General features: G+C 40.5%; 1 protein-coding gene across 1 annotated transcript in view; it reads left to right on the forward strand.

The window, feature by feature from the left end:
• The window catches only part of Lama4 (laminin subunit alpha 4), a 145,339-nt gene that overhangs the window by 88,868 nt on the left and 39,056 nt on the right, over positions 1-17,415 (forward strand). The window contains exons 13-18 of the mRNA XM_021204290.2: positions 2,752-2,900; positions 6,094-6,235; positions 7,460-7,556; positions 12,582-12,698; positions 13,995-14,174; positions 16,092-16,231. Of these exons, the coding sequence (XP_021059949.1) occupies positions 2,752-2,900; positions 6,094-6,235; positions 7,460-7,556; positions 12,582-12,698; positions 13,995-14,174; positions 16,092-16,231 (825 nt within the window). The remainder of the gene's footprint in view (positions 1-2,751; positions 2,901-6,093; positions 6,236-7,459; positions 7,557-12,581; positions 12,699-13,994; positions 14,175-16,091; positions 16,232-17,415) is intronic.

Consider the following 17,415-nt stretch of genomic DNA (forward strand, 5'->3'; position numbering starts at 1 on the left):
CAAGAAGGCAAAAGAGCCAGAGCCAGACTCCCTTCTTCCAATGTCCTTATATGGTCCCCAGAAGAAGGTGTAGCCCCGATTAAAGGTGTGTGCCACCACACCTTTAATCCCAGATGACCTCGGACTCGGAGATCTCCCTGTCTTAATCTTCTGGATTCAATCACCACTGTGTCTCAAGATCTCCATACCAAGATCCAGATCTTATATCTCCCAACCTCCAGATTAGGTTCACTGGTGAGCCTTCCAATTCTGGATTGTAGTTCATTTCAAATATAGTCAAGTTGACAACCAGGAATAGCCACTACAAAAGAAGAAAAGGTGTTCAACATTCTTAACTATCAAGGAATGCAAATTAAAACCACTTTGAGAATCCATCTCATATCAATCAAAATGGCTATCATCGAGAAAACAAACACTGGCCAGGATGCAGGGGGAAATTAATCTTTATTCACTACCCATTGGGAATGCAGTCACTAAGAGTAGAACTACCGTGTGACCGCGCTGGACCCCTCTTAGTTATAAAACTGAAGGACTGAGTCAACATACCAAAAAGATCCTTGTGCATCCTACACTATTCACAATATGATACAAAATGAAGCCAACCTAGATGTCCATCAATAGGTGAGTAGGAAGAAATAAAGAAAAATGATATCATGGTGTTTGCAAGAGAATGTCTAGAACTGAAGACCATTGTGTGAACTAGAATAAGCCAGATGTTAGGGTGGGCCAACTCAAAGCCCTGGATCTGGGCCTGTGAAGTATCTGAGCCAGTCTGCCTGTCAGTTCTCCCATACCCATACCACTGGGATGAGCTCTCCAGCACTGCCTCATTTAGCTCATCTAATGGCACAACTAGCAAGGGACAGAACCAGCTCTCCCACTCTCATGCCCTTGGAGCTGGCTCATCCTCACCCTCACTGTGATGGCTGGCTCTCCTGCGCTGCCCAGGCAAGGTGCAGGACGCACTCTCCTGAATGCTGTAGCTGGTGAGGAGCAGAGACAGTTCTGCTCAATTGACTTTAGAGCAGCTCTTCTGCCTGCCATAGGTGTCAAGGGTCAGGCAGGGCATGCCTTCCTTCTCTACATCACTACATGGCAGGCAAATGTTGGGACCAACTCTCCAAAACTCCTTGAATCTGGCTCACCTATGCCCCAACAATCAGGGTCAGCTGTATGATGCTACCCAGGTGAGGTGCGGGGCTGGCTCTCCCGAGTGCTGCAGCCAGTGAGAAGCAAGGACAGCTCTCCCAAGATGTCCAGTTCTGCACAGCCCTCAGACATCACCATGTCCCTGGGTGGCATCCGAGACTGCATATGTCTTTGGTGGTAACAGACTCTTGCTGCTGCAGGGCCATAGACTCCTGCTGCTGCATGTGACCCTCGGTGACACCTCACCATGGCCTTAGGTGGCATCACTGGCTGTTCAGATCAGGCTGTTCCTCACTACCCTCAAGTCTCCAGTTCTGCCTCTCTTTATTGTCCCCACATCCTTCTGTTTTTCTTTCTCTTCCACTTCTTCACCACTTACTTGCTCCACGTAGTGATTTCCAGGGTCCCTGGTTGTTTGGAGTCATCTCAGGAGTGCTATGTGCTGCCGTGTGGCACCAGAAAGGGACCATCACAAACATATCACCTATTCTTATGCTGCCACTCTCTAGTGTCCCTTGTCAGGTGGCAGAGGAGGCCCCTAATAGATGTGTTTGCCACTACCATGGCCCTTCTAGATGCATTCCCAATCCATTAGTAGAAACACAGATTTAAAATATAATCAAGCTAGATCACTTCTATTGAACTTCTGGTGGTGCTTCAGATCAGAACTATATTCCACCATGATACATGAGGCACTCTGTGACCTAGTTCTCACCCACCTGTCTAACCTCATGCTTTAACTCGCTCTCTTACTCATGCATCACACAGCAGCTCATCAAACTCATTTCAAAAACACCATATTCAGTCCTCACTCAAGACCTGTGTGCCTACTGTCCGTAGATCTTTACATGGCTTGTATCTTCATGACTAGTTAATCCAAGAGGTCCTCTTACCTTCAACCACTATCCACCCCATGTTACAGGTTTTTTTTGTTTGTTTGTTTTTCAAAATATCCTTTGCTTTCTAAAATTAGCTTGTCCACTTATGTGGTCACTGCTGACTGTGCTGTCCCCCTCAATTGCAGCGCTTGAAAGCTGCAACTGTGTTCTGTCTTCTCTCCAAGAGTGTTGGTCAGCCATGGACTAGGTACAATGTAGACATTTGTTAAAAGAGTAATGAGATAGTGAGTGAACATGGAATGCCAGTGGTATTTTTTCTGTTTATGTAATTCAAAGCAGTGTGACCAGCCAAATGACTAAAGGCTTAATATAACTTCTAAGAAATAAATTTTGTGTGTTAGAAACTGTGCTCCAGTCTAGAGACACAAAAACAAGTTGAACTTAGTTCCTGACTCCTAAGCATTTGTAATATCATGTAAGAGTTTGTAATATCATGATTGAATAATCCTATACAATGATTACAGTAGAGTAAGGCTGGATAATAGACTTACAGGAACACTATCTCACCCAAGAAGTTAGGAATGGCTACAGCATGTATTTCCAAAGAGAAGGGGATGAAGATGCAGGAATACACAAATCCTTCGTATGGTCATTTAAGCCTGAAATTGACAAGAAGGAAAATGGTCAACTGTGTTGTTATCTGGGGACACCCTTTTACAATTCTCTAAACTCAAGTCATTTAATTTGTTTTTTCTTTCTTTAGAATGCATCTGGAATTTATGCAGAAATAGATGGAGCCAAAAATGAGCTGCAAGGAAAACTATCCAACCTGAGTAACCTCAGTCATGATTTAGTTCAGGAAGCTACGGACCACGCATACAACCTTCAACAGGAAGCCGATGAGCTAAGCAGGTAACATCGCAGTTTTAACAATGCAAAGATTTACATGGACCAAGTGAGACATCTGTATTCAGTTCCATACCAGAGTCACTAGGATGCAGCAAGTAGGTTGTGCTTGATTTTGCTTGATTGCTAATTGGTTTGTGAATTGTTTTCTCAGAGCCAGACATCAGTTTTTTGCAATTGTTTCTGAGAGACTGTCCTGTAAAAGTCTTTGAGACTAGAAACCTATGCTCTAGGCAGGGGTACAAGTGAGATCTGTTCCACAGTAGGTGACTGGGGCAAGAAATTAAATCCCTCCACAGTGTCTAATTCAACCATCATTACCTGCTTATTTTATAGCCAGCATGTAATGTACTTTCCATACTCAAATACCATAAGTCAAGCTGGTTAGGACTTAGCATTACAACTGACTCCTGCTAAACACTCAATTTTCTGCAGTGCCCAGCAGGAAATGTTTAATTTAACTCCTGTTAAGAGAAAAAAAAATCAATTGACAATTTCTTTCACAGCACCTAGAAAAGAGTCACACACCCTTTGGCCACTCAGTTAATGTTAATTGAAACATACGGAGAGATTGGAATTGAATTCATGACCCTGAAATAAGTAAATCACAAGATCATTATAAAAAGCAAGCACCTGGAAAGGTCAAGGGTAAGGGCCAAGATTAACGTCCATTCTAAATGCACATTATCTTTTAGTACCTCCTCACCAAAAATTTCAAACATCTCTCCTGACTGAGTAGAGGGTTGGGGTTGGCTTAAGAAATAAGAGAGGGGAAAGAAGGGAGAAAGAGAGGGGAAAGGTGAAGGGGAGAGGAGGGAGAGCAGAAGAAAGAAGAGGGGAGACAGAAAGCATGAAAGCTTATAGCAGTGGCAGCTCTGGTGTGGTACAGTCTTGTACTCAGTGTGGTGTGGTGTCCCTAAGAAGTATGCTTTGAATGAAAGCAATAAAAGGAACTTAGATAAAACATCAGTTTTGATGGCATCGCAGATTGGTTGATTATTAGTTTTGAGCCATCCTCTGGCGCTCTCTCTCTCTCACGATTCCTTCGTCTTTGCAGCACCCTACTGGTGGATACACAGGGCACTCTTCTCTAAATGTCATCCTACAGGGGTGGTCCAGCAGGGTTCCGTGGAAGTTACTGCACGTTTCACTGGCTCCACAGGCACAAATGTCAATCAACCTGACCTCATGTTTCTGACTCAATCTATTCATGAAAACATTCAAAATTTCTAAACTTTCACCCTCAAAATGTAAACATTGAAAATTCCTCAACATTTATCTGTTGTACACACTTTTTTTTTCTTTTATCTCTTTTTGTGGGATAGGGAGCTTGTTTTGTTTTGTTTGTTTTGTTTTGTTTTGTTACAAAGTCTCTTCTAACTTAGACTGGCTTCCAACTCTATATAGCCAAGATCGACATTAAATTTCTGATCCTCCTGCCTCTCCCTCCCAAGGGCTGGGATTATAAGTGTGTGCTGCTGTGCTGTTGTGTGCATTGTTGGGGATCAAACCCAGGCTTTGGCATCCTAGGTGCTTTGTATTTGTCTGTTTGGATTTCTTGGACAAGATCTTGGACTCTTACTCCTCAGCCTAGGCTGGTTTGAAACTCATGGCAATCCTGCTGCCTTTGTTTTCTAAATGCCGAGATTACAGGCATGATATCATTTTTTCTTGTCTACTTTCTTCATAGTTTACTCTTGATGCTATTTCTAAGAAGAGGTCCCAAGGAGGGAAGATAAAGAGTGTACGGAAGGGACATACCTTCATATAGCATGACTCTTGCCATAATTGATCCTTTTCTCTATCAAAATCAAACTCTGTTTCATGGCTACAACAAAATGAAAACAATATCATTTTATTATCCTCATTCTTTTCATTCTGATTTGAAAAAACTAAAATAAAGTATTTTTGTGGATGCTTACTCTGTCCATTGGGAAAGTCAGGCCTGCTACAGGGGAGATTGGCTGCTGATGGAGTTAGACGATGAGAGAAGTAGCTAGGGAAATACAGAGGAAGTTGTTCAGCCTGGGAGCAAACTGGGCCTGAGCTACATGGTGGAGGCTCAGGAAGAAATGACTGCTCATCAGCGCTTTCCACACTGGGTAGGATCTGCAGCGTCCAACAGTCTAAGCAGAGACAATCATAATTTGCAGGGTATTGGTGAAGAAAGTGATATTAGCTGTGAGTGTTTGGAATTCAGAGACAATAAGGAGCTACTGGCCCTGAGAATCAGTAACAAAGGGGCGTTAGGATATGCTGTGAAGGTGAGGGCGATTAAAGAGTGTTGGTTAGCCAGGCACAGTGGTTCAGACCTTTAATCTTAGCACACAAGCAACAGAGGCAGGCTGAGTTCAAGGCCAGCTTCATCTACATAGTGAGTTCCAGAACAACCAGGGCTATGTAGAGAGACCCTGTCTCAAATAGAAGGGGAGGGGAATTATTGGTCAGAAAAGTAAATGTTACAATACATTTTGTAAGTCCAGTTCAGAAATGGTTTAAGTATAACTATAAACCCTGAAGTTTAGGAGATGCAAGCACAGGATGTTAGTCATTTACCCCATTGGTCCTTGCTATGCCTGTGTGAATCCTCAGAAGATATATGGTTATTCTCCTCTGTATGTGAGAACATGTATGTGATAGGTTCTCAGTGAGTGTTCCCTGAACCTTACCCAAACTTGGAAGGGATAATGCAGAGAACATGGTGTTTCAGGACAGAGGGGAGGCTAGGCTGAGCTGCGGCTGCCAGAGAATCAGACAGACCTTAGCCCACCACTGTGTGCCTGGCAAGCTCTGTATCCTCCTTGGGGCTGGCCTTCAAGAGTAACAGCTGGATCCCATGTAGGTAGCAGCATATGGCTTCGGGCCTTTGTCCAACCTGCACTACTTAAACAAACCTTTGCAAAGAGGGACAGGGGACTCTTAAAATCACCATTCCTATTTTTAGCAGCTATTGACAAGCAACAGCTATCATGAGTCAAAAGGAGATGACACCTTCGGGGCAGGGCAGAAAAATGAATGTGATTGTAATGTACCCCCAGGAAGGGAGACTCAGGAAAACCTTCCAATACAGGTGGCTTTGAAAAACAAAACCAAAAATGGGAAGGCAGCATCTGTGATCCCTGAAGTACCAAAATGAAACCCTAACTGGGCCCCATTTCCTATGGAAGTAAGAAGAAGTAACAAAATTGTTTATTGGCAGAAATTTGCACAGTTCGGACATGAACGGGCTGGTACGGAAGGCTTTGGATGCATCAAACGTCTATGAAAATATTGCCAATTATGTCAGTGAAGCCAATGAAACAGCAGAACTTGCTTTGAATATCACTGATCGAATTTATGATGTGAGTACTACTTTACCTCAGGGTTTGTTGATAGATCGCCTTTTCTTCTCTCTGTTTTGATTAACTAATTCTTATTGTCTTTCTTGTTTTTTTTTATACAAAAATACCATTATGCCTTGTTTTATTTGCTTCTGCTCTTCATTCATTCCCACTTACTAGTCTTTCTTCCTTCCTAAGTAGTCCGCTTCTGCTTGTGTGTGTGTGTGTGTGTGTGTGCGCACCAGAAAAATCTATATAAATATAAATATAATATGTATATTATATATAATATCTATATTCTATATAGATATTCAGAGAATATATATTATATATGTATATACATATGATATATTATATATCTATATACATGATAAGTTATACAATATACATTAATATAACTTAATGTGTGTTACATATATGTGTGTGTTGTATATATATATAATATAATATGTGGTTTTTATAATATATATTATATACCTATATAGTCTTGGTTTTCTATCATCATCCCTTAACCCTTGACCTTTCAATGAAAATTTTAAGTGTCAGAAAGGTCAGGAGCGCTAAGAGAAGAGCACTGTGCACAATAATGGTTTGGGTTTACAAGTTCATCAGGATGAGTCCAGTTTGCAAATGAGAGTTCCATTGTAGATGCTATTCTCTTTCTCTGTTGGTTCTTTAGTTTCTCTTTTTCTTTTGCCAAAGCCTCCAAAGAAAACGATGTCAGGCTAGTGAATCTTCTTTTTTTTTTTTTGGTTTTTCGAGGCAGGGTTTCTCTGTGTAGTCCTGGCTGTCCTGGAACTCACTCTGTAGACCAGGCTGTCCTCGAACTCAGTTTCCTAAGTGCTGGGATTAAAGGCATGCACCACCATGCTCAGCTACTAGTGAATCTTCTAAGTCTTAAGATGCATCTTCTCTCTCTCTCTCTCTCTCTCTCTCTCTCTCTCTCTCTCTCTCTCTCTCTCTNCAATTCATAATTATTTATCTGGTGGTTTATTTTTGACAAGCCGTGGCCACAACATCCTCTAGGATTTGCTGGATTGTCCTGGGGGCGGGGGGAGTAAGGGAACTTAACTTTGAAAACACTGAAACATTGTTTTCTCCTTTCTCCCTCTGTTCTTGGTTCTGAGCTATGAAAGTGAAGCTATGTGAAGTTTGCTTCGTGTTTAGTAGATAAATGACATCATTTTAATCCAAAAGCCATGAAACATTCAGCTGTTCTTACCTCTCTGACCACTTGTTTTGTAGGCCGTGAGTGGTATTGACACGCAGATCATTTACCATAAGGATGAAAGTGACAACCTTCTCAACCAAGCCAGAGAGCTGCAAGCAAAGGCAGATTCTAGTAAATATCTCATTTTCTCCTCCTTCTGATTCATAGACTCCTTTTATAGATATACACAGGTTTCTAAATCCTAGGCTTGAGGAATAACTAACATTTCACTAAATAATATCAATACTTTATAATCAAGTTACAAAACAGCATGCATGATATTTCAAAGTAAATTAGGATTCAAAAAGAGCTTCCAGGCAGGAAAACAGCATGGAACCATACTTATCCAACATATGGTGGCGAATCCTACTAGTCAAATGTGCTGACTAGTAGGAAGATCATAATATTCAAGGAAATAAAACCATAAAATGCACTAAACATGCAAACTGTGTTCCCCATAAATTGGTCTCCCATTAGCCATCCAGAAGCCTTTACATTTTCAAAAGTGAAGGGAGAGCATCATTCCTGGGAGAGCTGGTTCAGGGAACTGGATACGCCATCCTGGTAAGAGGCGACTGGGATGACAGGAAACTGCAAGCCACCTGGACGGTTCTGTGCTGCTATAGCTTGTGTTTGCTGCAGTAGATGGCTGTGGGTAAGCCTGGAAGACACATGGAAAGACGCTTTCCCCACTGCTCTAAAAGTGAGCACACTGGAAATGGAACAGAAGGATGTGGTGAAACACTGCTGTCCCTCTAAACCTCTAGAGGAACAACTGAATGGACCAAGGATCAAATTAAATGACCCTCCTTTCTGAGGTCATGAGCTCATCCCTAAGGCTATTTGAGCATAAAGCATTGTAAGCATTGTATAAGTGAGTTGGGAAGCATCAAGCTGATTTCTACCTATCAGCTAAAAACAAGTTCAGTTTGAAATGGAGAACTTTATGAAATTTTATCAGATCAATTATTCTCAAGTCAACCATGCGTTATCTTTTTGTCCTCTTCTGAAAAAAAAGAGAGAGAAATGATCACACTTTGATTTTTCATATTCTGCATGCTTAGTAACAAGGCAACTGATATTTTATGCTTTCTAGACAGAGGTAATAAGAATGCTATTAATTTTCTCTGTCCTAATTTATCAAAGAATTCATATTAATGTCTTATAGAGCTAATTCTGAGTATGCTTTCTGGAAATTAATGTGAATACTAACAGTAAAGAATTAGGATGTCAACAGCAAACTATGTTAAAAGCTAAGTGCTGACAGATCTGTGTGACGGTTTTGTTTCTTGCATGGGGAGGGCCAGCATATGTCAATCCTTACAATCTAGTCTCTTAAGCATTCTATTCTGCTTGCTGATTCTGCCTATGTGCTCTCAGTGAATCCTATCATCATCGAGCCACTGAGTCTCCTAAAAACTACCTTCCTGTCTGGGATTAGCATGTCCTCAGAGTCCCACATTTGATATCCAATAAGATTCCTTTATCATCTTCTTCAACTATTTGGCAGGTCTGATCACATATTTGATGATCTGCTTGTTTTGGGTTAAGTTCCTTACCGTCTACAAAGGACATTAAGGAGTTAGGACCATGTGAGTGACTGTAAATGTGAGTGACTCTAAATGTGAGTTACTGTAAACGTGACAGAACTCTCTCCTTTGAGAAATAAGCACATTTGTGACATGAGTTCTGGTTTTCATGTAGTCAGCTACAACCTAATTCCAGGTTAGCATTTCTCCATTTTCAAATGGCTTCCTGTGATGAGGAACCTTCACTTCTCAGCTGTCTTTCTTTTTCATTGTCTGTAACAAAGATTTAACAATCTGGAATAAACTTCAAAAAGTTCTGTTTACCACAATCTTCTGAAAAGATGGTAGTTTCACCCATCAGGAAACACTTTCAGCAAAGCATTTCTTTTTATAAAATAGATTCTCCTCATATTGTTAGCAAGAGCCCTAAACTTGGAGTTAAATAAAGTAGCATTTAATGCAGTCACAGGCCCCAAAACAAAAGCTAAAGCTTTATATTGCCATATCTGAAAACAAAAACTTTCAAAACAAATGGCAACGGATGCTCATTGTCACTAAAAGTGTGTAAAGTCACTCTTGAAATGCTGGGAAATTCTCAGAACCCTGAGGAAATAGGTGCTTATTCCTGGTTACACCGTATTTCATGACAGTAAAACAGTGAAGATCCATCTTGTAGCTATCCACTGGACACAGCACTGACAAGCACTCACAGAGTGAGCTCGGAAAGACGTGCCCTGGGGCTTGGGGATGCGAGTTTTAGAAGTCCACTGGAGGAAACAGAAGGGAAGAAGAGAGGCAACTCATTACTATTTGTAGAGAAATATAACCTGCTAGTTACTGGGAAAGCTGGTCTCCCGTTCAGATAAAGGGATACAATTTCGCGGTCCACTAGGATTTGCTCAAGAATGATCCCAGTTTGCAAATCATGCCCAGAGCATATTTTTTGAGAAAAAACAAAAACAAAACAAACAAAACCCAGATCCTTTCACAAATGATACACAGAGAATAGATAACCCAGGTCAGTTAACTTGGGCATTTAGTTCTCCCAGGAAGATGCCTCCAGGCTCCCAGGAATTCTTTCAAATTTTAGAGAAGAAAGGTCACCACTTTTATACAAACACGTAGAGAAATATGAAATAGCGAAATAAATATGCTCCAGCTTTTTCTATAAAAGCCAACAAAATGTAAATATCAAACCCAGTAGGACATAGAAAAGGGGGAAATGCAAGCCAGATTCTCTTACAGACACAAAAATCCTAATCAGCCAGGTGTAGTGGTTCATGCCTGTAATCTCAGCATTTAGGAGGCTACTGAGGCTGGAGGTTGACTACAAAGCCAAAACCAGCTTAGACTAGAGAATAAGACCCCAGCTCAAAAAAAAAAAAAAAAAAATTAGCAAATCAAATACACCATGTATAGAAGTGGTGGCATATGGTGAACAACATAAATTTATAACAGGATTTCAAAGGTAATGTAATATTTAAAGTATTGTAGCCCACCATATTTACAAATTGTAGGAGAATATTTATATGCTCATGTCACTATTCACGGGAAATCTTTTTTATCTACTTTCTCTCTATATGTAAAATGGACAATTCTACAACATGCATCTATAGGTGATATATATGTGTGTGTATATATATATATATATATACATACATATATATGTATATATATATATATATATACACACACACACACATATATATATATATATATATATATATATATATATATATATATAGTCATAGTCTTCCCCTTCTCCAACTCCTCCCAGATCACAACCTTCCTACCCACTTCACTTCATTAATAAAACAACACCAATCCAATATTTTTTAAACTCTTAGTAAACAGAGAACAGAAGAACATTTCCATAATCTAATAAAGAATAATCAAGTAATATTCAGAAAACATGTTCATAATAAAATATTAAAAAGCTTTTCCAATGAGACTGCAAACAAAGACAGGTTATACCCATTACTGATTCTATACATAAATACCTAGCTTAGTTTTAAAAAAAAAAATAGCTGGAAATTAGCATTTAAAAACAACACTGTTTTCAGTAGCATCAAATACCTAGGGAAAAAATGAATAGAATTCAATAAGACTGGTACATATAAGGTAATAAAGATGCTCAATAGTAGAACCCAGTAGTTTGTGCAATAAATATGTTTAAAAATACAAATAAAATATTTAAAAGTTTAAAAGAACAATAGATACCATATTTACTGAAAGACTCAACTCTGAAATAGACAATTCTACACCATGTATCTATAGGTGCAATACAGTGCTAGTTGAAACACTGTAACACTGTGGATATATAGATAGACTAATTCTGGAATTTCCTCAAGAAGAGAGAGAAAATTCCAGTAGCCAGTCTTGAAAAGTAAGAGCAAAGTATCTAAATGATAACATATGTGAGTAACACTAAATAGACTGAGTGGTTGCGTTTGTACAGCTATAATATGATACATTAATGAATGATGATATTTATAATAATATGTATGATAATTAATCAAAGACAAGCAGAAGGCTGGAGATGACACATGAAAGGAAGAGGGCCTGGGGGTAAGGAAGGGAACAGTGAGGAGGTCAGGACATGATCAAGGGATGTACATGCATGCAATGTCACAATGAAATCCACTGTTCTTTGCAATTAGAAGATGCTAATGAAAATGAAAAAAAGATATCAAGACTTATGACTTTACAGATATCAAAACAAATATATATAAATCATATTACTTTGTCATTTCATTGGGAGGAATTTAAAACCACACAATATTTTCACTCATATGCACATACCCCCCAGCACTCACACACATGTAATTAAAAATAAAATAAATCTTTCCAAAGTGAAGAGGCTAGAAAGATGGGTCATCAGGTGAGAGGACAAACTGTTCTTGCAGAGAGTGCCAGCTTGTCACCCTCTGATGGCTCACAATCTCTAAGGAGCTCCAGGGGAGCCGATGTCCTCTGCTGGCCTCTGTGAGCGTACACAGTACCATACACATGCCCCACAGAGACACCAACATATACACATAAATAAAAATAAAATAAATCCTTAAAGCTAGATAATGGCAGACAGAGACTGAACTCCAAACAGTGGTGACCTCTGGCTAACCATACAGAGTCCACAGGAGCCTGGTGAGTGCTCTAATGTTCTGTCTTGATGGCGTCCATGTGGCTGTATTTTGTGTTCACTGTGTAAAAATTCACCAAGCTGGGCATATATAATCTGTGCCATGTCTTAGGTATATGACATATAAAAGTTTTATTGAGAGAACTGCAGGGGCATAGTCAGATTCTCTTATAACCATGTATCATCATGTAAATAGATAATTTTTTTAATTTGTCATTTGTACTACTAGATAATATTAGTCACAGCTTTGCTCTGTTTCTCAAAAAAAATTAGCGTCGTGGCATCCTAAGTCACCCCCAGCCAGTGTCAGTAGTTTTCGGCTATCCTGTACCTCTTATTCTGAACTCCTTTTTCCAGAACTGACCCTCTGTTTCTACAGTGCTAGAGTATTACATATCAGCTATACAAGTCAGAGGTCACACTCTGAGATGGGGACTTCCTGCAGGCATCATGGCCCACCTGGTACTTTCCTCTGCTTCTTCTCCACAGGCGGCGATGAAGCAGTGGCTGACACCAGCAGGCGTGTGGGAGGAGCCCTGTGGAGGAAGGGCGCCCTCAGAGACAGACTGAATGATGCTGTTAAGCAGCTACAGGCAGCAGAGAGAGGTAAGGATCCAGAGCTTCAAGGTCCTCTGTGTGTGTCCACTGCTGTAAAACAACCTTGCAGGGGGGACATTAAGTGGTTCCTTTGTCATCAGCTTCTTACTCATCTTAGGGGTTTTGTTCTCCCCTGACCAAATAAAAAATAAAAAAGTTCGACACTATCCACTACCCTCAGAAGTAAAGCTACAACCATATCACCCAGAGATGACCATTAGATGAAGAGTGTTTTCTTTCCATCTTTGCTCTACGCCCGCATGCATATGCCTGCATGTGTTTGAGTAGACTGGTGCTAGTCATACTGCTTGGTTACCCCTCTTGTGAACGTTATTCCTTGCTTTCAGCATGCCCTAATGTGGTCATTGGATTTCTCTGGCCCCCACTGTAAACAACATCCTTATATTAGATGTCAAGTTGTTCTTATCAAATAAGCAAGGAGATCAATGTGCCAAGTAGAGAAACAAGAGTGGTTCTCCTGCCTGTTCTGGGACCCGAGTCAAGGTGTCTTGACACTGATGTACGCCTGGTCATGTAGCCATGGCTGGCCTAGACCTTCCTATGTCCCCTAGCTAGACTGGCCTCAGACTTGTGGTAATGTCTGCTGCTCCCTGCTGGCTCACCAGCTTCCAGGGATACTGCGGTCTGCTTGCCAATTTCTGTGTAACTGGCTTGCAAATGTGCGTGACCACTTCTGACCTCATGTGGGTTCTGGAGAACCCCATCCCAAATATGTAATAACTTTTTAGTGAAACTTGGATCTTAACATTAAAGCTTTTCTGAACCATGTTTTTCTTTTGAAAAGAAAAAACCTTTTCTTAATAATTTACTTCTGTTCTAAATGTAGCATCATTTTTTAGGGCAAAAGTTCTTCTACAGGAAATTACTTTTCCATAAAAGGCAGAGGCTTTTATGGTGAAGTTCAGATGTGAACAACATAGAAGCTGGAACTTTGTGTGCATTTTCTGTCACTTTCAAACCAGATTACTAACCTAAATAAATACTAAGGTTTCTTGTTTGTTGCTTCCGACTATTGTTATTGTTTTGGTTTTGTAATTTACTTCTTAATTTTAAAATATTTTAGGTTATCATTTTGGTATTATCAGGACTGCAGAGTCTTACCAACTCGTATCAATGCTGTTTATCATATTCCAGTTCATATAACTTATAGCACAGTCATCATATATTTAAACGTCTTAGTCTCCTTTCACAGCCCAAAATTTGAGGTCCATTTGAACCTACTGTTTGCAATGAGATCCATCCATGCTCTCCAGTAAAGGGAACATCTCTCTGCTCTGTGTGCAGGGGACACCCACCAGCGTCTGGGCCAGTCCAAGCTCATCATTGAGGAAGCTAACAAGACCACAGCGGCTGTCCAACAGGTTACCACACCAATGGCTAACAACCTCAGCAACTGGTCCCAGAACCTGCAGACCTTTGACTCATCTGCATATAACACTGCAGTGGACTCTGCTCGGGATGCAGGTACCTCTCACAAGCTTTACCATCTTGCCTGCCTGAAGAATTGGCCATTAAACTCTGCACAGTTTTTGATAAGATACAGTGTCTGCCATTTGCCTTTCAGGTTGGAAAGCTGTAGAAATTAGTTTAGAAAAAGAGAAGTATTTTACTCTGCTCATCTGTGTTTACCTAGAGTATAGAGTTATCTGTATTCTAGATACTTATGTATGTACCTACATGATATATACATAAATTTACAGATAGGTGCATTGGTAGAAGTAATACCATAGTTAAATTGATGAAGTGGGTTTTTTTATTATTATTTGGCAGCATTTATAATGGTAGCAAATATCCTTATCAATGTAAGACTGATCTTTTAGCACATAAGTTTAATCAAATGTTAAATAACTTCAGCAAAATACTGTCTTACTTTAGAAGAAAAAATATCTAATAAATTGTACTGATCTTCTCACTAACTCACATTCGCTTTCTGCATGCCTGAGTGAATCAGATTATTACCAACAAATATCAACTATGTGTCATGGCTAACTCACATATACAATTTTATAGCAATGAAAGTGATATCTATTAATGTCTACCTAATGTAGTTTGGTATATGTTGTTTAAAATCACATAATAACAGAGAATTTCTTTTTCCGCGCTCACATTTTTATTCAGAATCTTCATAATCGCTTAGATATCAGTGTCTACCACTGTCATGACAAAATGTGACTGGAATTGCTAGTCATTCTCTACAAACGAGTCTCCAGAGTAGCTTTACAGAACACCTCTCAATTCAAAATAGTCATGAATCCATAGCTGATCTTTCTGGGGTGGGGGACTGGTCTATGTGTTATTCAGCGTTTGCAGTTTTTCTCTATCTGTTTTCAATTTATTTTCATCTTCTTTCATTTGTACTATTGAGTTCTCTGTCTTAGTTAGGGTTTCTATTGCTGGGACGAGACACCCTGACCAAGGTAACTCTTACAAAGGAAAACATTTCATTGCTGCTAGCTTACAGGTTCAGAGGTTTAGTTCATTATCATCATGGAAGAACGTATGGCAGCACACAGGTAGACTTGGTGATGGAAAAGGAGCTAAGGCTCACACTGGGTAAAACTTGAGCATAGGAGACCTCAAAGCCCACCTCCAGAGTGGCACACTTCCTCCTACAAGGCCACACCCACTCCTACAAGGCCACACCTCCTGACAGCACCACTCCCTCTCCACCAAGCACTAAGCAGATGAGTCTATGAGGGCCGTTCCTAGTCAGACCACCACGCTGTATTAATAAGCACCAAAGTGACCACTGGAGGAAACTCAAGCTACTGTGTTTTGTCCCAAATAGTATTTGATGATTTAAAACAAAGTAAATTAGACAACATACCATAATATAAGAGACTTAAGAGTCTATATGAAGAGGATGGGAAGTCTGTGTTATATACCTTTCCGTCAGCAGGAGAGTCTTGCTTGCCATGTCCCCTTGCCTGGGTCCTCACCAGAGGCTGCAAAGCTGCCCTCTCTCTATGGCAAAGACAGCTTTGACTTCAAGATCCTGGTTTCCTCCATTAACTCCATCTCTGCTGTAACAGCAGCCACAGCCATGTACAGCAGTAAAATCCTTTTCACCTATTGTATCAGTCTGTATTATAAACATGTGGAGCCTAAGCTATATAATTAAAGGAACATCTGTATGTTGGTCATGGAGCCTGCCCTTTAGAATGTTCACTGCAAGTCAGCACATACTGCATTCCACTTATAAATCAATATGTACTCTAAATGTCACAGAAAACAGAATGGATTATGCCTTGAGCTCTGCTATTCATTTTGTAAGGTTAAAAATGATGTCCATAGATCTACCAGAGGTAACATGTTTGCCGGACCTCACTTGGTTTTTAAAATAGAATTAAATATTCAAGTGGCCCACTTTCCTTATTGCAGTGAGAAATCTCACCGAGGTTGTCCCCCAGCTTCTGGATCAGCTTCGTACTGTGGAGCAGAAGCGGCCTGCAAGCAACATTTCTGCCAGCATCCAGAGGATCCGAGAGCTCATTGCTCAAACCAGGAGTGTCGCCAGCAAGGTATGTAGTGAGATGTATCATCAGCTACTGGGAATGATGGGAAATGCCGCTGAACTCCAACCCCTCAGCAGCTCCTGAGGCCTGGCGCCTTCCTATTACGTTAGTTACTAGAACCACGTGAGATGCTTTGGACAGTAAACCTGTAGGGTCTAGTGGCGTATGACTATAGTCCAAGCATAAGGAGGCAAGGGGATGAAGAGACCACAGCAGGTTCCAGGACAGCTTCACCTACCCAGCAAGTTTCCAACCACTGGGATTCATAGCAAGATTATATTTCAGGAAACATACAAATAAAGAAATCTTCTTTTAAAAAGTAAACCAAGGAAGATTCAGCATTCATCATCTTTTAAGTCACATAGTTATCCTGATGTGGAGCCAAAATTAACCACAAAGTTCTAGTCAGAAAAGCTCATAAACAACAGAAATCCACTTAAGCATCGATCAAAAGATTCAACTCAATGTTAGAACTGTTCATTTTTAATGACTGTGTTACTGCAGTTAACATGTGGAATAGACTTGTGTCAAATTCCCATCTGACTCCTTAGCCCATCTGCCACCAGAGACCCGTTCCACGCAGACAGAAGACCCAAGAAGGAAATAGTCTGCGGCAGACCCCAAAAAGGAGGTAGTTCGCGGCAGTCTTGCCCATCTGTCCACCTGCAAAACTTCCCTGGTACAACACATAGCATGTGAAAGTTTTATTGATTGCTCTGCAAGCTTAACCAATGAATCACAAGTGGAAGAAACTAAGCAAAGGTGAGCATCTTAGCTTCTGTTACAGAGGCACCTGGAGCCAGCATTGTCAGAGCAGGTCCTTATCCGATTAACATCCCCACGTGCCAGAAGAGGACTTGTGCTTGGGCCTCTCTTTAATTTGTTTTTATTGATTTATAGATCGGCCTCATTTTTTACAACCAAATTATGTGGCTTTATTTTCTTAATTAAGAATTGCACCAAACATAGCCAGACATAGTGATACATGACCTTAATCCTAACGCCCAGGAGGCAAAGACAGGTGGATCTCAGAATTTGAACCAGCCTAGTCTACAGAGCAAGCTCTAGGACAGCCAGGGCTACACAGAGAAACCCTGTCTCAAGAAGAAAAAAAGGGGGGAGGAGGAGGAAGGAGAAGAAGAAGAAGAAGAAGAAGAAGAAGAAGAAGAAGAAGAGGAGGAGGAGGAGGA

Source organism: Mus pahari, chromosome 9 (assembly GCF_900095145.1).
Source record: "Mus pahari chromosome 9, PAHARI_EIJ_v1.1, whole genome shotgun sequence".
NCBI classification, from domain to species: Eukaryota; Metazoa; Chordata; class Mammalia; order Rodentia; family Muridae; genus Mus; species Mus pahari.